This window comes from Lithobates pipiens, unplaced genomic scaffold (assembly GCF_037356315.1).
Source record: "Lithobates pipiens isolate NorthernLeopardFrog02 unplaced genomic scaffold, aLitPip1_a1.2 Scaffold_1, whole genome shotgun sequence".
Taxonomy (NCBI): Eukaryota; Metazoa; Chordata; class Amphibia; order Anura; family Ranidae; genus Lithobates; species Lithobates pipiens.
The window spans coordinates 138,699,429-138,721,547 of record NW_027507685.1 but is presented as its reverse complement, the minus strand read 5'-3'; the positions used below and the strand labels follow the sequence as shown (position 1 = coordinate 138,721,547).

General features: G+C 43.9%; 1 protein-coding gene across 2 annotated transcripts in view; it reads right to left on the bottom strand.

The window, feature by feature from the left end:
* Window positions 1–1,570: 1,570 nt before the first annotated feature.
* TSC1 (TSC complex subunit 1) overlaps window positions 1,571–22,119 on the bottom strand; it is a 127,290-nt gene continuing 106,741 nt past the window's right edge. For both annotated transcript variants that reach the window (XM_077477611.1, XM_077477620.1), the window contains 5 exons: window positions 20,416–20,526; window positions 18,722–18,844; window positions 9,506–9,693; window positions 8,799–8,960; window positions 1,571–2,484 (listed from right to left, as the gene is read on the bottom strand). In XM_077477611.1, the coding sequence (XP_077333737.1) occupies window positions 2,013–2,484; window positions 8,799–8,960; window positions 9,506–9,693; window positions 18,722–18,844; window positions 20,416–20,526 (1,056 nt within the window). In that variant the 3' untranslated portion in view covers window positions 1,571–2,012. The remainder of the gene's footprint in view (window positions 2,485–8,798; window positions 8,961–9,505; window positions 9,694–18,721; window positions 18,845–20,415; window positions 20,527–22,119) is intronic.

Below are 22,119 nucleotides of genomic sequence, written 5' to 3'. Positions count from 1 at the left end.
GGGGCCCATAAATAGAACACAAACCAGCTTCCAATGCTCCTTTGGCATATTGGCAAAGGATCGACATAAAAAGAAAAATGTAATATAGTGTGTTTGAGTGTAGTAACAGGTTCTTCTCTTAACCTGCAGGTTTCAAAACAGTTAATATGAGAAAATACAATTGCCTTTTCTACAGATTTAATACATTAGGGCCCAGAGTTATCTGAGCAGTTTCAGAATGTAGTGTCTAAATTGGGAAGTGTTGTGTCAAAGTGCTAAAAAAACAAGAAAAAAATAAAAAAAGCCCACACACACCCCTTAAGAGCTTAATGTACAGACTAAAACGCCTTGAAAGTGTTCCTAGTTCTGGAACGGCTTCTCTGCCCTAGGGCTTACTGCAGAATGAAATGACGGAGGAACCAAAACATTAGCTAAGCTTGTTGCAAATAAACAGGCTAAAATTACTGGGCAGGTCCACACAAAATTGGTAGGTCTGCTCTAGACCCAACCGCTTGCCATATCTTTCAGGATATGCAATGCTGCACCATACCTGGAGCTATTACAAGACAATCTCTTGCTCCAGAGTCAGAGAATGGCTACTGTATATTAAGAATGAAGTCAAACCCAGGAGAGACTCCCTTGCAACAGAAACAGCAGCCAGATTCAAAGAGAAGTAGAGAAAAAAAAAAAAAGAATCTACAGTGGTCTATGGAGTCACTGACAGATCCAAGAAACCATAGTGCATCTCAGACCCCTTTGACTCCACCAACAAGAGAAAGAGCAGTTTAGAAACAACCTTTAAAGTTAACCTGTGCTTTGCCCATACACAGCAAAGCAAAAAGTTCACTCCAATGCTGGCATTGCTAGCTGCCCATACTAGTCTTTCTGCTGTGTACAGTCACCTGGTGCACAGCGATGAAACCTTGTGTAAGCTCCAAATTAAAACTTGGCTCTTACACTGGGGGTGAGAAGCCTTTCCCCAAACCAATTTGAAAGCATTAAGTGCCAGAGCGGCTACCCTCCAACCATCAGTGCTGGCATATGTGAGGAAGTAGAATGACGCACATGCTTCTCCATACCTGGAAGTACCAAGTATTTTCCTTTACTCCCAGTGGCTGACTGGATTGGTGGGAAAGCAAGGCTGCAGCAAGTATGTGTAGCCATTCTAGTGTGCCTCTTGCTTTGCCTGAATGGACAAAGCAGGGGTTTACATTAACAAAATTGTGGCAATAAAGTCTTAATTGAAAAGCCCAGGGGGGGAGAAAAAAAAAAAAAAAAAAAAAAAAAAAAAAAAAAAAAAGCAGCTGTTGGTCCCTTGTGACATTTTGGCAAATAAAAATTAAGGCCACTTCTAACAAGCATTATGCTGGACTAAGCTGCCATTTTCCAGTGCCAGGGAAGGGGGAGGGCTGCAAGACGCTGGATGATTTATCACTTTGAGGATGAACATGACATAGTTCTGACAAAAATAATGTTCCTTCCAGTATGTAAATATTCAGGCTGCCCTGATAAGAAAAAAAAAAAAAAAATATATATATATATATATATATATATATATATATATATATATATATATATATATATATATATATATATATATATATATAATATCCATGACCAATGAAATCTCTCATCCCAGTGAGCAACACCAGCACATGGATACATGACAGCCGCTAAACAGGGCTCCTGTCTTAGTCTGGACTGGACAGTGTAAAGATTATGTATGTGCTTGGACCAGGGTACCCGCATTATTTAGCCAATTATAGGTCTAAGTTTTACAGAAGGAGTGGAAGAAAATGGTTTACAGTGGAGGGGGAAGTTGGGATGTAGTTGAGATGATGGGGAAAATAAAATAAAAGCTTTTTAAAGGGTGTGACATAATGAGATTTCATCCCTTCCAGTTCTGATGGTCCGCTACTGTTGCACTGCAGAAGTAGTGGAACTTTTCCTGAAAGTTCAGATACCTTTTGATTAGCGCTAGGAGTGAGAGGGAAAGCAACACTGCTCACCTCCTAACTGTGGGCATGATGTGTCTAATCGTAATCCATTATCTGAAAATCCCGCACACTCGAGGGGCCAACATTGCCAGCGGATGAGCTCACAGCTCTAGCCTCAGATCCAGGTCCCTGACATAGCTCTGTCTTCAGGATCTCCGAGAGACTGCTGATACCTTCCTCATCACAATGGCTCTCACTCTTGTTCCGAAACAGCTCCCGCGCTCGGATGCCTAGAAGACTCTTGGCATTTGGGTAAGAGCCAATAGTCAGAGGACCTCCAGAAGGTAGCTCCAGCAGCTCTTTCCTACTAAAAGGTAGATTAGATCCCCCTTTCTCTGGCGTGGACAAGTTGCTGCTGCCGCTTCCACTGCGACTGCTTCCACTGCGACTGCTCCCTCCACTGCTTAAGACACTGGTGTGCATGGAAGGGTTGGCATCATTGCTACCGTTCAACTCTTCTCTGATGAAGTCATCAGGACTGGAGACAGCCGGGCACTCCACATCATGTCTGCAACAAAATAAAATACAAGGAAAATAAATAGAATGCTTGGCTTAAACGCAAGCCCGGGAGAATCTGTAAGCCACACAAAAAAATTCATAAGCCTTAAATGCTTAGTACCTATGTCCCAGGATTATGGAAAAAAAATGGAATAGGAAAGACTAAAGCAGGGATGCCCAACCTTTTAAAGAGCGAAAGCCACTTTAGTGACCTGGTAACCGGTCAGGGGCAACAATGAGTGGAGCGGGCGGATGACAGGCCCGTGTCCACTCTGCATATGGAGAGCAGACACTGACAGCCCACTTCACTCTATGGGCCCTTCAATACTATCCGCCAGGCGGAAGGGGATGGATTCCCTACTGTTTTTTTAGAAGACAGATTGGAGGTAGGCAGTGCACCTGTGGATCAGTTTGAAAGCAGCCCAGTAACCACAGCAGAACAGATACACCCAATATTTGGCATCACTCAGCAGGAGCCAGCACTATGCAAGAAGCATTGGCTTATGTGGCTCTGCTCCGCGGCCGCCTGCTTTCTCTACCGCCGGCTTCATTCACAACACTGATGCTCTGGGATGACCAATCCGCGATTGCCATCCAGCCATCCCAGAGCAGGAGGCTGCATGCCACTGGTTGGGCACCCGTGGACTAAAGGAACTTCCATGGTACCACTTGTACAAAGTTGGCTCTCAAAAATGGTTTAAAACTTATTGTTTTATTATAACAGATTTTTTATTTAAATGCATACAATTTCAAGACTTGCATACAAATATCTATGTGCTTAAAAAAATATATAGCCCTCCTTCATTGTGACTGGAATAATTTATATATTACTGATATGCAGCTTACCCCTGCACAAATCTCAGTACTGCACCTGGGTCTAGGTTTCTGCCCATCTCAACCTATAGACATTACACAAATCATTAAGATCTATATATGTTTTCTAGAAATCTGACATAAGTACATGTATGATGATCGAAACCAAAAGACGACTAGGAAAAGAACTAACGGTACAGATTAAGCACTATACGATAAGTGAATAAGTGCTCTTGCATGAGGAGGGAAATGTGGAGTTGGATTCTGCTTCGGGGACAACTGTGGAGAGCTCTTGCTCTGGACCTGAATCTCATCACTCCTTCTGTAATTTTCATCCCAATACTTCCTTTAAACCTAAATCCAAAAACACTTCCCAGAGCTACCTACCTGCCCAGACATTTGGGCATTTCTCCAACTGTGAAAGACTTGCGGTCCCAAAAATGGCAGCCACCGGCTGCCAATTTGTCTAGGGAACAACTGGCCCATAAACAATTACAGATATCGGATGAATTTGTTGTTAAGTCATCAGATAAAGGGGACAACATTGTGGTTAGGTCTCATTCCCAGTACCAAACAATGTGCCTCAACATTTTGAAAAAAACAAATGGTATACATTGAAATTTTTAAGAATGATCTTGAAGTTCTGTACTAATGCCTTTGTGGAGGGATTGTTAAAATACCGTCCAATATTTAATTACAAAATGTCCACATTTAGTGACATTTTATGCATTACCCAAGGTCCACAAGGACCTATGGAACCCTTCAGGGCGACCTATAATCTCTGGCATTGGTTCATTAACTGAACGGGTAAGTAGATTTGTAGACTTTTACTTCATGCCACACATGGATAGACTTCGATCTTATGTTTGTGACATGACTGACCTCCTGAAACACAGAGGGCATTTATGTCCTCCCCAAGTGCTCTGCTCCTGGTGGTGGACATAGAGGCTTTATTCTCTAGTATCCCGCATGGGCAGGGCATCCGGGTGGTAGGCTCTTTCCTTATGGAACAGGACCAGCCGACATGGCCACTCAACAGGTTTATCCTAGCACTATCGGAATTTGTGCCAACTAAGAAGCACTTTACATTGATGGATCAGTGACGTTTACAAGCACAGGGGGTAGCCATGGGCACCTCCTGTGCACCCTCCTATGACAACCTATATTTAAGCAGCTGGGAGAGAGATGTATTTTCGGAGGATTCCTTTTCCACATGGTTATCCCATGTTCTTTACTGGTTCCGCTACATAGATGACTAGCCCATAATATGGATGGGCCCAGAAAAGATACTAATACAATTCCTGAATAGCAACAATTGCAATCCTAAATACACCCATGTTTATGATGCACACAATCTCATTTCTTGATCTTGAGATCATAAACAGGGAAGGAGAGATCATTACCAACCTTTACAGAAAATCTAGCACTGGCAACACACTTTTATATGCTTCAAGCTCACATCCTGCTCACCTAGTTAAGAGCATACTCTATGCACAATATTTAAGTTTTCATAGGAATTGCCACTAGATGATTTTCAGACAGGCTAATCCAGTGTTTCTCAACTCCAGCCCTCAAGGCGCCCCCAACAGGTCATGTTTTCAACTTTCTGGCGGGCTCAGCACGTGGACCATGCGAACAAGCCTGAGCTCATCCCTACTCGCCACTACAGACCACCTGTGTTTTCCTTTCTTTGTGTCCTCTTTGCATATACCACCAGGAGCTTGTGCAGATACATACATAGTATGTATAACAAGTGTATATACACACACACACACACACACACACACACACACACACACACACACACACACACACACACACACACACACACACACACACACACACACACACACACACACTCTATACTTTAGGAGATTTATATATATTAGATATGTTATGACCCAATTACGATCTAAAATTATGTTTTTGCTACAAATAGATCAACAGTCATTGTTTGATCCCCAAATTCACCAGGGAGACCTCTCGCTGTCCAGTGCTTCTGCCCCTCCTAGGCGCTGGCTGGGTGAGTTCCTGGAGTTGTATATGCATTGGTGGCTGCAATAATCTTTGGGGCCCTATGTGTAGATACATGGCTTGTACTTATGGCTAATATATCCTATTTTTCCATGTGTCCATATGGACCTACATACAATGTATATTTGTTTGGCATCACGTTTTTTCCCCCCTTTGTTGATCTATACTACTCAAACTTTTGAGGAAGCAGGAACCCCACAAAACATGTGGAGAAAGACTGGTGCAAGACGCAATTAAACATCTTTTCTCCCCTATTGCTTATAGGGGGGGGGCGATATATATAATCCAGTCACAATGAAGGAGAGCTCTATATTACCCACACAGATATTTCTACGTAATAGTCTTGATATTGCATGTGTTTTTAGAATTGAGCCCAACGCCAGGCATGATTTTAAGCGCTCCTGTCAGCACTTTACACTTTTCCAGCTGAACATATTAAACTGTAAGACATCAGCACAGAATGATTGCCCTTTCACATGGCAATTAGTCCCCTCCTTTTCATTAGGTGGCACTGCAATTTTTCTTGCCCCTCCAACACTTCTGTGAATGGATAAGGCAGGGGTAGGCAAACTTAGAGGTGGAGATCTAACTGAACAATGTGGGAGAGTCAAAGATCACCACAGTCAAAAGGCACAATGTCTCCTCCGCACACCTGATCTAAACCTCTAATTGCCATATTACCGTGTCTCAATCACATGCATTGCACAGCAATCATGGGTTTAAATTAGGTGGTGAGGAGGCAACATATCACCTCCCCACCACCTGTCAAACACGCGCGGATCACTTTTCAAGGGAGCAGTACCTGCTGCACTTGTGAATGAGCCCTTAGTTGTATTCGGCAGCGGCACCCTTAGGGCTCGTTCACACAAAGTTGGGGGTGAAAAAACCCTGTGGTTGATTTGCGGTCTACCACCCCAACCAAAAGGTGTACACATGCCGCAGCAGGGATTAAATCTCCTGTTGCTTCTGGTGGGTGCTACTGTCTGCCTATTGGGACCCATTAAACTAAATGTGGCCACTCTGCAAGTGCCTCGCAACTGCATGCTTATGCAGGGTCCAAGGAGTTAAAAAGCAGGTATTGAGAAAGCTAAACAATGCTGCCTGCTTTAACCCCTTGTTTACTGTACTGCACAAAATTGAAGGGCATTTGCAGAGCGACCCCATTCACTTGAATGGGTCATGCTTGGCAGGTGTGGGTAAACCGCAGCATATCCATATGAAAGCAGCTCTGTTCTATTATACCAGTGTATTGCTTCACACTGACCTGAAGATCTCTGCTGCTGGCACCACCCTGGAGACCGCCAATAAGGATAAGAGATGGAGTGCAGTTGGCATCACTTTGTATGGTACAGGAGCCAGCACTACAGAGGAGGCATTGGATTATGCAGCTCTTGCTCCTTACTAGAACTCCAACTTTACAAGCAGTCCCTCTGGATTGCACTCTTATGCTCTGAGATGGCGGGCCAGAAAGTCAAACCGCAATCTACCAATAACCTAGCTGCTGTCCCCCAGGCTAAGATATTCTCAACCTGACATACTACAGCTGATCCTTTCCTACCCTGACCTCCTCCATCCTGATGTCACTGGGGCTGAATCCTCAAGAGCTGTAATTACTCACTGCTGTCACTGGGAGGTTCAAGACATTCCAACACACTGCAGAGTTTTCTGTGTTAACTCTAGTAAAATGTCTAATAGCATAAATTAAGGTTGTTTAGTTTTCTCTGCATAGATTCATACTGGGGATAATTTTGACAGAGTTTAATTTTGGCACTGGGGGATTTTGCCTCCAGTAGCACCATCAAATCCACTCCCCATCTCTTCCTATTGGCCAATCAGGATGTAAGAAAATTCCAGTGCAACCCTCTAGATCAGTCAGCCCCTCATCTGAGCAGATGTCCCTGTTTTGCTGCCTCCCCCAACCCCCTGCAGTTTTCCCTCCCATGGATCCCTCCTCTGCCCCTGCCAGTCGCCAGAGATCTTGCACTTGCTTGTTTGAGAGGATGAGAGAAGAGCACAACAGCAACCTGCTCTCAAGCCTCACCGGTGCTGTGCTGCAAGATCTTGTTACAGAGCTTAAGAGCATGTAGAGGTAGGGACATTTCAACTGCTGGGCTCCCTCCTTGTACACAGCCCTTCCTTCCTTTACCAATACTGTTGTCAGCCAGCATAGATGAATGATAAGATTACTCCCTCCCCTACTGATATTGCTTGGGAGACTGATGGGAGAGCTTCCTCACTGCACAGAACCTTCCTCTTCCCCTGCCAAATATACAGCCTAGGGGAATTTTGACAGCTTTACTGCTGCTGCATCAGACTCCTCCTCAGCCTACTGTCTGACAAGGTAGAGAGCAGGCAGGCGGAGGACAGCAGAAACAGCAGAATATAAAATCTCCTAGGCAGTCTGTCATCCCATTTGTCAGAATCCCTGGCTGTGCGAACATGGAAAAGGGCAGGCTTGGTGCAGGGAAGAAGTTTCATCAGCATCCAGGCTGGCTGGCAGCAGCTTTGTAGCTGCTGCTTAGTGCACACTACCCCCTACACTAAATCATCCCTCCTACAACATCAGTCAACCCCCTCACCCACAATCCAACAAACTCTCCCTGCAATGTCAGCACGTGTCACCTCCTCATTGCCTGCTTTGACCCCTAAAAGCCTGCACCACAACCTCATGTATTGCACACAGTTGTGGCATGGCTCTATTTGCTTTAATGGGTCACATCTAGCAGGTAGTACTTCCCACTAAACATGACATTGCTTACGTCATATGCTTTATTTCGTAACCAATGCCATCTTCAGCTAGATCCAGTCCCCGGACATCTAAATACAATGGAACATGTTGTGCGGAGTCAGCGGTGATGTCATCACACCAGCCGTCCGAGTGTGGGGAGTCCAACATGCCAATATTTCTTTTTTTGCGAGCACATTTACGTATAAACGTTTATGGAATTTTAATGGTGCTGCGCTATTGGGCCTCTTCCTTAACTTTATTGTGGCATATGATTATTTGACTGAGAACTACAATATTAATACTGGGTTATGAAGGAGACACTGGCTGGGGCTGCTGGGATGCTTTATTGTAGGAGCGCTTATGACCCCCTATAACCTAGGGGTCAATTGATCTGGTAAGGAGTATTTGCACCTGGAGGTTTGGGATTGCAGCAATTGGCACCTTGTCATTGGAGTGATTTTAAAAGCACCAGTTCACTTTATAGACATTTCCTATGTAATAAAGTGGTTGCTAAAATTTCCATGTGATTTGCACCTTCACACTTTTCAGATTTGCTTATTTGTTTTACTAGTATATATGAAGTTATGATATTTCTTATGGAATGTTTATAGGACAGCAGACCTGCCTTTGTAATTAAATCCATCTAGTACATCTAGTATTCTGATTGAGTGCTGCTGCCTTACACTTGATTTATCATGAATTTTTGTTTTAAAGAGTGCAAAGTTTGTTTTTCTGTTATTTGTGCTTACCTTTCTTCTGCAACTTCTGCCGTTTCTGCTTTCTCTTCCATTCGTTTCTTTAACAGACCTTCACTCTCCAGCTGGCAGTAAAGAGATAAGATTTCTCTCTCAAAAGACTGGCTTATCCTTTTCTGAGCATGGTACTTGCTCTCCACTGCCTGCAACTGACCCCTAAGAGCCAAGCAGAAGGAGAACAGAAGATTATTTATGGCTTACATATTGAATTTAAGGACCAATTATGAAACAGGATTGTCTCTAACCAACTCACTGCAATAAATGTATTTCTGATTGATTTTAAAAACACAGAAGCAGGTCTGTGAAATTAAAAGTGAGCCATTAGGCACGTTCAGCAAAACACCACAAAAAATAATTAAAAATGTGCGTTACCCATAGCTAAGAATTAAGATCCATCTCTTACTTATCTAACTAAGTAAATTCGGATTGGTTGCTTCTGGTTATGGAACTTTCCATCTGTAGTTTTAGAATAAGCCAATATCCTCGCTAGCTAAGCTGTAATGCTGGATATAACCTGTGTGTGCCGCTGTAGAGCACAGCTGTAATTTCAGGTTGGGAACAGCTGTGGTGGCGAAGGGTGAGGGAAACAGTGATGACAAATTACACATGGACATAAAAACTGGCTTAGTTAAGGAGGACAGTTCCATGGCATACAGTAATCAGGATAGGCGTACAAACACATGCAGATTCACAACCGTTACCGGTTCTTGACTTTGATATCTTCCAGAAACTTCTTCTGTTCCTGGAAGAGCAGTTCCTTTTTGGCTAGCTGCGCCTCCAGCTCCATTATTCTTTTCTGTGTGCTCTCCAGCCTCTGATTATGCTGAACCACCATACAGCGAGCCTTTTCCAGTTCCTTCTTAAAGGAGACCTGCAACATCTCCACTTCCTGTGCAGATAACATGATTTATGTCAGCCAATATTTACAGCATTGTCACATGTGCTACAGCAATCTATAGACCACCAGGCAGTAAGGAAACTACAACTGACATTCTGTTTCAGTCACCACTGCAAAGTTTGCCTTATCCAGCTCTAGATTACAGCTCTCTAGTTTTTCTAACTGTACATCTATTGAGCCATGACACCCTATTATCAAAAATATTTAACTATAATGACATACCATATGTTCCAAAAAGGTATTGACCATTTTGAACTTTAATTTTAGTTGAATAAATGTTACTACAAATGCTAGGATTTTTTTTTTTTTTTAAACTTACCATAAAATCCATTCTTAGGGGGTTCATTGATGGACACAAATTCAGATAAAGTCAGGTTATCCTGCAGCCTAGAGGAGGATTGGATACCGGCACACAGAAAAGTTGTGGGACAGTTCAGTATAAACCATCCTACTGAGCATGCCTCAGTTTTGTGACAAAGCAGTACCAAGAGCATGATCGTAGAGGGCCGAGACTTGGGTCTTCCAATGAACCCCAAGAAAAGGACATTTTTCATCACGTACAAAAATCCCCTTCTCTGTTCAAGGGACACAGGAATTCAGATACAGATAGATGGGCAGCAGCAAAAAAACACAAGCAAGCATATTTACAGTGCCTTGCGAAAGTATTCGGCCCCCTTGAACTTTTCAACCTTTTGCCACATTTCAGGCTTCAAACATAAAGATATAAAATTTTTATTTTTTGTGAAGAATCACCAACAAGTGGGACACAATTGTGAAGTGGAACGAAATCTATTGGATATTTTAAACTTTTTTAGCAAATAAAAAAAAAACTGAAAAGTGGTGCATGCAAAATTATTCAGCCCCTTTACTTTCAGTGCAGCAAACTCACTCCAGAAGTTCAGCGAGGATCTCTGAATGATCCAATGTTGTCCTAAATGACTGATGGTGATAAATAGAATCCACCTGTGTGTAATCAAGTCTCTGTATAAATGCACCTGCTCTGCGATAGTCTCAGGGTTCTGTTGAAAGCACAGAGAGCATCATGAAGACCAAGGAACACACCAGGCAGGTCCGTAATACTGTTGTGGAGAAGTTTAAAGGCGGATTTGGATACAAAAAGATTTCCCAAGCTTTAAAGAAGCTTTAAACATCCCAAGGAGCACTGTGCAAGCGATCATTTTGAAATGGAAGGAGTATCAGACCACTGCAAATCTACCAGGACCTGGCTGTCCCTCTTAACTTTCAGCTCAGACAAGGAGAAGACTGATCAGAGATGCAGCCAAGAGGCCCATGATCACTCTGGATGAACTGCAGAGAACTATAGCCGAGGTGGGAGAGTCTGTCCATAGGACAACAATCAGTTGTACACTGCACAGATCTGGCCTTTATGGAAGAGTGGCAAGAAGAAAGCCATTTCTCAAAGATATCCATAAAAAGTCTCGTCTAAAGTTTGCCACAAGCCACCTGGGAGACACACCAAACATGTGGAAGAAGGTGCTCTGGTCAGATGAAACCAAAATCAAACTTTTTGCCCACAATGCAAAACGATATGTTTGGTGTAAAAGCAACACAGCTCATCACCCTCAACACACCATCCCCACTGTCAAACATGGTGGTGGCAGCATCATGGTTTGGGCCTGCTTTTCTTTAGCAGGGACAGGGAAGATGGTTAAAATTGAGGGGAAGATGGATGCAGCCAAATACAGGACCATTCTGGATGAAAACCTGTTGGAGTCTGCAAAAGACCTGAAACTGGGACAGAGATTTATCTTCCAACAAGACAATGATTCCAAACATACAGCAAAATCTACAAAGGAATGGTTCACAAATAAATGTATCCAGGTGTTAGAATGGCCAAGTCAAAGTCCAGACCTGAATCCAATCGAGAATCTGTGGAAAGAGCTGAAAACTGCTGTTCACAAATGCTCTCTATCCAACCTCACTGAGCTCGAGCTGTTTTGCAAGGAAGAATGGGCAAGAATTTCAGTCTCTCGATGTGCTAAACTGATAGAGACATACCCCAAGCGACTTGCAGCTGTAATCGCAGCAAAAGGTGGCTCTACAAAGTATTAACGTACGGGGGACGAATAATTTTGCACGCCCCACTTTTCATTTTTTTTATTAGTTAAAAAAAAAAAAGTTTCAAAAATCCAATAGATTTCGTTCCACTTCACAATTGTGTCCCACTTGTTGGTGATTCTTCACAAAAAATAAAATTTTTATATCTTTATGTTTGAAGCCTGAAATGTGGCAAAAGGTTGAAAAGTTCAAGGGGGCCGAATACTTTCGCAAGGCACTGTAAAAGCAACAAAACTGTAGAATGCCTGCAGCTCACAGAGCCACCTGATCCCTATGCCTAAAGCTGGCATCAGAGGAGGCCTGAACATCCACCAGGTAGATCCTAGAGAAATGTGAACAGAAAAGAGCTTGTAACTAAGGAAAACTATTGCTTGATCTTGAAAAGCCCAAGATGCACTCAAAGATCCAGTAAAGTGGTGAATTGACAGAAAGATAGCAACCTAATTTTAAGCACTGAATGGAGTCCAGACAGAAAAATGGAAGAACAATGTCCTGGCTGAGATGAAAGGATGAAATTACCTTAGGAAAAGAAGGACATTTACCATCTTTGTGCAAGACCAGAAAGGATTTTTTTTTTTCATGGGATAAGCCTGCTAGGTCAAACTCTTGTCTCAGCGAGGTGACAGCAACAAGAAATGCAACCTCGCGAGTCAGAGTGGAAAGGAAAATATTCTCGATGGGTTCAAAAGGTGTTTTTTTTTTAAGTTCAGAGACAGACAAATTCAGATTCCCCAGAGTCACAGGGCAGCACACTGCAAAAGCCAAATGGGAGTCATCCTATACAAAAGGTCTTCATTGAAGAAAAGTAAGGCAATTGTCTCTGCAACGAAATTGTCAGGACAGTGACATGACCTTTGATGGTATTAAGGGTCAAATGCTGCTCAAGGCCCATTTGCACCACTGAAAATTTCTTGGGGGGGAAAAACAAAAACAAAACAAAACAAAAAAGGATTGCCCCTCACCAAGCAGAGTATGCATTCCATGTGCAATGGTAGCCTTTGCAGAAAGCATACTTTCAGGTTTTTAGCATTGTAGGAATCACCATTTAAGAGATGCCTTTGTTTCTCAGAACCTGGGCTTCAAACAGCCATGCCAGTAAAGCTTGACAACAAGTATAATTGCATACTTATTGGTCTAGCTTAGACTGATGTAAGCATGCATATCCTCATACCCAAGGGCCCACTGTGGATGTGGACAATCAATGCTGTGATCAGCAGTACTACAATGATCGTTGCAATCTTCCGAGTCCTGTCCTGAGCGGCTAACCCGCTGCATACTAGCTAGGGGGAGGGGGTTAAGGTCTTAATTGGCACCAAACGCCATTCACAGAACATTTAGTATTTTACTGTGAAATAACAGTCCCACTTCCCCACCCTGTTCAATTAGAGAACATCTTGCATTCACTGAAAAAAATACTACTTGTTCTGTGAATAGCAGTGGTGCAGAGCAAGCAATCCTCTCTGGAAAGCATGCCGAGGCATGTGAACTTAGCACTTCTCAATTCTGCAGTAATACCAAAGAAAAGCAATTTTAAACAGTGCCCATCTGTCTTCATAATAAGGTAGCACCCAGTGCTCGGCTTGCGTGGCCTACCCCCAAATCTTTAGAGACCAGGTCAGACCTAGGACTGTGCCATAGCTCAAGACCTTGAGAGCACTCTGTGGCCAACGTAACTAGTACTCTCTGGTCTGGAAAGCACCACAATGCAGAGCCCAGCGCCCAAAGTTAACATTCCAGGCTAACCCTGCAACGTCCAGTCCAGCATTTAGAGCAGGAAAGACTGATACAGATGGCTGCATAAAGAGTCCAGCTCAGCACTAATGTAGTAGGAATCTTGATTGAAGGGGGGGGGGGGGAGAAAGACAGGAGCATAGATTTTACTCAGATCAGAAAAAAGGCATCCATTTTAAAGGGATTTTAGCAAAAGATTGAGGCATATGAGGCTGCCACACAATTTGTTTGCCAGTGTCCAATTCACCTGTAGTTATCAGTATAACCCGAGTATGTGAATTCCTGTGTCATGTGAAAAGGGAAATAAACCTGTTTGAAAGCCTAAAGAAAAGCATAACATTAGATTACCAGCCCTTCCATGTGGTGACTGCATTTGTTTTGGTTTTCAGGGTTCCTGATTTAGACTACATAACACCTCCCTCATTCTTCATCTTCAAAACATAGGTGATGAACTGGGCAGGGTTGATAACACTGCTTGTAATTTCAGTGCTGCAGAGGCAAAGCACACAGGAGGGTTACAAGCTCACTGGATTGCTGGGAAGATCAAACTTTTTAATTTTGCACAGTTCCTTAGGTTATGAAAAAGTAAAAAAAAAAAAAAAAGGAGAAATATAGCCAAAGCTATTTTGACTGTACTTGCATGAATCACAGTTTTCAGCCTACCTCGGGCTGAAGCCCGCTGTCGGCTGACCTCAGCGAGCTGGTCCTGGTTCTGAAAAGATTTTGACCATATGGTCAGTATTCGCCCAAAAGTCCGGACCGGCAGCTGGCTTAGCCTATCAGCAAGCAGCTTATCGCCTGAGACAGCTACTCCCCTCCCTATCTCTGCGCTCCACTGGGCGCTGGGGAAGGGGGGTTGGGTAGAGCAGAAAGCAAGGGACTGGCCCCGGCTCTCTGCTTACATAATGCTAAGAACTGAGCGATCAGCAGTGTGATCGCTCAGTTCTGTTCAACCAGCTGGTTACAGCCCAAACCACCCTACTGGCTGACTATAGCCATGGACTAACTGGGGAACAGTCAGGTCTTCCAACTGGTGAGCAGAAAGGCTCGTTAGAGGTCTAAAATTCTAATACAAGATCCCTTGAGGTCTGTAGAGAGTGCATTACTTTGAGCAATACGGGACACTGGGATCAATGCATAGATTATGGATTATATGCCACTGGCTTTGTTCAAAAGTTTCACAGGGTCGGCTCCCTAGTGTCCCTGTATAAAACCTTGTCTATTGTGTGAGGTTCCAGTTTTATTAGCAAGCAAGGAATCACAGGAGCAGTCTCAGGAATGATCCAGGTCCTGGTACTGTATGATAAAATGTATAATTTAAAAAGGCACGTCAAAACTCATCTTTATCACACAGTACAGGACACAAGTCTATTCACAGACCATGAAACATCCCCAAGCACTAATTCAGGGGTAGAAGATAATACAGATAAGCAGAAGCAAAAGACCCACAGCAGAAGAAGATGTCACTGCTGGAGCAAGCAACACAAAGAATCCACAGCTGTCAGGCACCAGATGAAAGTAATAAAGTTCAGGGGTCCACAAGTCTCAGAGGAATCTCCTAGTTGTTTCCAGGGGCTGAACCCCCCTCCCCAATAATCCAGCACCACAAACATGTTGAAAGGAAAAATGTATAAATCTTGTTAAAAAAAAAAAAAAAAAAAAGGCTTGGGGGGCAGTATATACTCAGGGAATTCCTGACATAAGTTCTACCACCAACTCTGCATAATTTTGGCAAGGCCCAACTATAGTGCCGACAAATGGCTGGGTCAGAGGTAACTTTCTAGGAGCCAGACTACTGAAATAGTTTACACCAATACATCATGTGTTTGGTGGTGGTATGTACAGATTTCAAGATCAGGGGCTATTTAGGAGTTGAGAAGTCCTCGATTTCCTTTCAAGAAGGAAACAAAAGGAACACCCATTGCACCAATGAGGTCAAAATAGGGTTAGGAAAACATGTTCTTTCCTAAGCAGTGAGTAGAAATGGATAAGAAAGAGGGGACAGCAATTCAGATTTATTGTGTACCTCTTCTAGGGTAGGTTAAAAGGTAGCATGAAAGAAAAAAAAAGTTAGCTGTTTCTTAGGTTTGCCATGACTGGATTGATGATGGCACCTGAGGGGGATGAACAGTTCTAATAGGTAATGTAGGGAACATCCATTCCATAGATGATTGTAATCCTGGATAAGGGGTCTGCACCCCTCCTCCTTCAGTAGCTACCTCAATGTCTTTACTGAGGGACTTGTCAAACAGGGGCTCACCATCGAAGGGCAAAGGCACCTTTACTGCACCAGATCAGTCGCCCAAGCTTTAAGCCATAGGATTTTGTACAGAAAGTAAAAAAAATCTGACGGATTGTGAGCCCCTATCCGCTAAATCTTTAAAAGGAGAGGGGGACCCTCAATAGAAATGGTAGATTCAGCATTCAGCGTAAGAACGGCCAGGATCACAGTGGTGGACCATTTTTTGGTTAAATGTTGAATCCATAGGAAGCAAAGCTTCAAAGTGGCCAGGAAGGGAAAATAACCTCTGAGTTTGGCCTATCAATGTAGAAGGCCCAACTTGCCTGATTTAATGTAGGAAAGAACTTTCCACAAAAGGCCCTCTTAGCCCTTGTACACATGGTCAGAGATTCCGACGGACTGTGTCCTATCGGACCGCTTTTTCGGATATTCCGACTGTGTGTGGTCTGCATCAGACTGTTTCCGTCGGAATATCCAACGGACCAACTTTTCCAACTTGCCGGTAAAATTTTCCAACTTGCCGGTAAAATTTTCCGACAAAATGCTCCGATCAGACATACTCCGATCATGTGTATCCTACTCCGACGGACAAAGTGCCACGCATGCTCAGATCAAATTCCTAGACCAAAGCTATTGGCTACTAGCCTGAATGTAGTCCCGTCGTAACGATATAATGTCATCACGTTATGTACAATCGGATTTTCCGACAACTTAGTCCGACCGTGTGTATGCAAAATCACTTCCGGAATTAATCAGTTGGAATTACTCCGACGGATTTGGTTGTCGGACTCTCTGACCATGTGTACAAGGGCTTATACATATGGGGGCTGTGCAACGCTAGGCATATCTATCCAGAGTCTAACACAAATTGTCTCAATGAGCCGACAGCATATGATGAGAGGCCAAGGAAACATCTTTCCTAAGGCTCCATGTGGCTTGTCATGACTTTGGACACAGTAGCAGCCCACTGATTTCAATGGTACCATTTTAAAGTCGCAGTTACTGCACTACTTTGATGCGACTTTCTGGCAAGTTAAAGGGGTTGTAAACCCTCAAGGTTTTTCACCTTCATGCATTCTATGCATGAAGGTGAAAAACCTTTTGTAGTGCGGCAGCCAGCCCCCCAGAGCCCCCCTTTTACTTACCTAAACCCAAGTCTGTCAATGGACGCAGCAGCAAGACCCGGGAGTGCGCCCACATGAGTGTCCCTAGGGAATGAGGGTCTTTGTGGGGGCACTTAAGAGGTGCCACTGGGGGACCCCAGAAGAGGAGGATCAGGAGCCCTCTGTGCAAAACCCTTGCACAGAGGAGGCAAGTACGACAAAAAAAAAAAAAAAAAAAAAAAAAAAACACAACACACACAACCATTACAACCCCTTTAAATGCCAGAGTGTGTAAGGTCATATCAAAATTTGCACTCCAAAGTCGCACTGGAAATTGTGCGATTTTGGAGTCACTAGTGTGAACCAGGCCTAAATTGGGTTAGTGAAATGTCTGCATCCTCCTTGGTTTTAGCCACAGCACGTGTATGAGGTGAGGCAATGCAGAAAAGTACTGGTGGTTGGGCTGATGGCTTCTGGAAAATGTCAGAAACTGTAGCAATTAATTATGCCTTCGGACAGGTCAAATGGCGCACACCTGTAAGGGAACTCAAGTTAGGGGGCTGAAGCGGTATTGGGGGAGGCGATACCTTGCTCTGGAACGGCCATTCATTTGGGAGAAACTTGAGAGCTTCCACAGGGCCTGCAGTGGACTCAACACTGTCTATGATGCAGGTTACTCATGGAATGTATGTGGATTAAGAGAGCTCAGGGTGTCCAGAAAACAGAAGCACAGCAATGCCAATTGAGCTCCAATGGCCGTGTATGACTGACGAATCTGACAACAGGTGGGGAGGCAAACGATCAGCTTGTGTTGGCAGAAAATGGCAGCCAGAAGTGTGCAGTTATAGTCGTATAAGCATGGTCACTTTTGGGAGAAGAACTTCCTGTAGGGAGATGAAGAAAGACTGCCAAATTTGAATAGGTAAATATTACAATAGCTATTGGGGCAAACAGTGACATAATAAAGTTAAAAAGAGTGCAAGTCTCCCTACACCCGTACCCTTTGAACCTGTGTGCATGGCATGGTCCTGCAAGATAAGGATGTAGTGTATACTACAGAGCAGTCAAGACATACAAGCCAGGAACCAGTATGTATAAGTGAATAGGGAAATCCTGTCTTACCTTGTTCAAGTTTCAGTTCTTGTACAGGGTCCAGGCTTTGCCCGTTACGACAGGCATATCGCCAAACAGGTCTACAGGGTCTGGGTTCCACAGGAATGAACCATGACCCTGGATCTGTAAGGCAATCTGCTATTAACTCACTTCTTGTGCCACTTATCAAGGTGAGCACCCAGCACAGTATGCAGTGCCCCTAAACAAACATTACAGGCCGGTCCCTATTTTTTCCTGCAGAGGCTGGATACGATTCCCAAGGTGTACTTGAGTGCCACTGACCTGGAAGCTGCTAGTGAGCCCTGTGGGCAGTAAAGCAATCAGATACTGATAGACGTGTCAGTCTAAATAGGTGAATAACCTGGTGAAAAAAAAAAAAAAGTAGGCATTCTTCTCCGAAAGACGACATCTAGTACCCAAGGACACCATAAAAAAACTGGAGCCTCATGGAGTGGGCAGGGTTATATGGGGACAGGAGGGGGGCAAATCCAGTAAAGCTTTTGCCAATGTCCAATCACCTGAAGGTAGATATTTACAACCCAGATTTTTGTGTCCTGTACAATAAAGACAGACAATCTTTAATAGGGACACAGACCACAATAAAAATCCAAATGGCTTTACCCCTTACCTACTTTATGCAAATGGAAACATTTTTTTGGGGTGCAAGGCTTCAAAATTGGATACACAAGGGAATAGTAGGCTTTTTACAAAGCCATTTCAGCAGTCATAATGTATGCAGAATATAACATACCTTATCTGCATTGGTGTTTTTATGCTGCAGCTGTTCCACATAAAGTTCATTCACCTCTCCGAGAATCAAAAGCTGGCGGTTCAGGAACTCCATCTGATGCTGTACAGACTCGCTGTTTGACAGCTTTCCAAACAAAGAAAAAACAATAAAAACTACATGTCAGACGAAGAATCATCTATGGAAGCATACCCCTGCCCCTGAAACCAAGCATTTTTGTACTCGCCTTAAAATACTATTCTTGGAAGTCCATTAAGGGACACAGGAATTCTTGGACTGTTGGGTTATACTGTCCTTCCTACAGATGAAATGGGCACTGGCAACAAGAAAACCACAGGCCAACGCAGGATGTACTGATCCCAGCAGAGTCACCAGAGAATCCACTGCAGGGATTGTGTTTCTGGTGCCTTAAAAGTCCATTAGGTTTCCATTTGTTGGTTTCGCTATATATTTTGGATAGCCCCACGTCTTGACTTAAAGTAGAATTCATATAATAAATTCAGCATGAAGCTAGCAGCAGTTAGACATTTCACAGGTCCATTATCCTGAGGTTTAATGGTTGTGGGTGGGGTTACCCTGAACTGGAAAATGGCTTTTGTTGCCAGCATCCATTCTGCTGTAGGCAAGGCAGCATAGGCCGATCAAAAAACTGACCTCCAGTCGTGGGCCACTGTATTAAAAATTTAAAGTTAGTCCATCGATCACCCCCCACTGAGCTGTTATGTTCCAACAGAGAGCCCCCCAAACACCTGACCACCCCCCCACCAGAACACTGCTCTCTGCCATTGGATAAGAGCGCTGATAGGGAGTCTTTCAGCTGCTGGTTCTCCAGCATGCATGCCCAACAGAAGTCTGTCAAACGGCTGGCTTCTGTCAGACAAACATACACATGGTCAGAATGTCAGCCGGTATTTTTTGTACCGGCAAATGTCTCCCGACATTCTGCCTGTGTACGGGGATTTAGGATTCCAAGTATTCCCAGACTACAGACACTAAAGAAATAGTTGTACTGGTAATCCAGGATAAGGGCTCAGACTTTACACACCCCTCAGCTCATCCCTGAAAACTGATGAACTCTGAGATGCAAGTACATGAATAAAGTTCAACATTCCCTTGAAAACCTCTGGAAAAGCTCTGACGCCAACAAATGGTGGGTAGGGCATCAAGTATATGACAAAACAATGGAGAAAAAAAAACAACTAATGGAAATAAAGAGGCAAAGGACCAATACAATAGGTAAACTATAGGGCATTTTAGTAACTTGGTGTAATCTTGAATCATCTCATTGGCTCTCTGCTCAGGTACATTTTATCTATGAGAAACACTCTTTATCTGAGGACAGGACTTAACGTTGGGACAATGTGAGCGATTGATATAGTTCACACAATTTACTCATGTACCCATTTGTACTTTATAGTAAGAATACTGATGAGAGACAAGACTTGTTTCTCTGTCATTATAGGACCCCCATGGCTCTAAACCCATCATAATTCTTTCCACTCAATACCATAATTTGAGGCCAAGGAGGACTTTGATTTTCCAGGCTTGCAGGAAAGACACTTTCTAGCTCTGAACTAATACAGCCCTGCAGATGAGCACTGTGATATACTTAAACAAGGGCTTTAGATACTCCTCAGACTAAAAAAAAAAAAAACAAACACACACACACACACACACTACTGATAGACAATTCTCACCTTTTGAGACACCTGACCGAGTTTGAGCTCAGTGTTGCACACCTTGTTGTTAGCTTGCTTCACCTCAGACCGCAGGTCAACTATCATATTACGACAGTCCTCTAGCTTAGTCTGTGCCAATGCAATAAGGAGCAGGTTAGTATTAAACTAAAACAATATGCACGTTTATTCAATTAAAGTAAAACTCAACTTTTTATTTTTAAACTTTTTTTTCCTCTCCTTACCTGCCCTGTGCAAAGGCCCCTTACCTCCCCATTAGCAGTCCCTCCCGCCGGTGCCGTCTGCTCCCCCTTATTCCAAGTGCCCCCTTAGCAAGCCACTTGCTGTGGGGACACCCATATGAATGCACTCCTGATTTAAGAATCACCTTAAGTCTATTTTCAGGCAGAGAAGGGCCAGCTGCGGGGGGGTGACATGGACATACTGAATTAAGTGCACCGCGATCCCCGGGCTCCAGCAAGACAGGATGCAGTAGCGTGGTGGGCTCATGACAGACCGTCAGACATGTCCACAGGCCACCATACAGCTGCACATCCACTAGGCAGTAGAAAGAGCCAGGGAAACTGGCTCAGAGCCTACCTCACTGCGTAGAGCATAGACCCCGGGTGTACGGCAAAAAGGACGCCGGTCCAGGAGGTAAAGGAGCACGGATCCTGACCTTAAGGGAGGACCCAGGATGGCTGGATACAACACCCCCCCCCGCACAGGGCCGAGGAGCAGCTGGCCTAGGGAGGGGGAACACCTGGCCATTCGCCCCTAAGCCTAAAGCAAAGTCTAACAATCCCAAGGTGGATCTACTGGGAGAGGGTGGGGGTCCCACTGCCTATACTTGGGAGGCTGCTGATTCAGATGGGGAACATGCAGAAGCAGATCTGGGTCTTCATGATGTGGAAGGAACTCCAGGAGGGGTAGCTGAATCTGTGGAAAGTGCGTGTCTAGGAGGAAAGCGTGGTACTAAGGAGCCCAGCAGTGAACGTGCACTGGCCAGCGGAGGAACTGTGACTAAAATCAGGGGCAGCCTCTGCAGGGAAGGTGCAGTATGCCAACTCTTCAAATTGTGACCCTAAAATTTAACCAATTATATCTCAACCAGAGTTTATAGTGGATTGGGATTTAGGAAAGCATTTAAGAGCACTGTGAAGCTGGGAAGCTTCCTGATGACGCAAGTGTGATTTGCAAAATGCGTAGAGGCTGCTGGGACTTCATACAACGTGGATGCCTGCTGTGAGGGATTGAGGCTTGGAGCGCATGTAGTACAGGGGAAAACCTCAGGGAAACACATGCCGGTCTAAGTGAACTGCATTTTTTGTATAATTTTTGTATAATTGTTAACCCAAATAAGAGGGTTTGTTTTGACTGCAGCACACCCACACGCATTATATATTTGTGCGCTGGTATCTTTCTTTCAGTCGCCGAATTTGTAGAGGTCCATTTGCCGACAGTCTTAGAGCAGAATTAAACCCTATCCTTTACAGCCAAAGAAACTGCTTTGGTTTATCTGCAACTGCCATGGTGCTGCATGTGATCAGTTATGATCCGAGCCATTTGATGGTTTAACAGTTTGGTTGAGGACACAAGAAAATGTAACAGTTAGCAATCCTTGCATTCTGGAAATGCAATGCAATACAATGCCACAAAGTCCTTATCCAGTCTGCTCCTGGAGTCAGTGAAGAAAAGATCGGCACTGAAGAATTGACAGAGCTT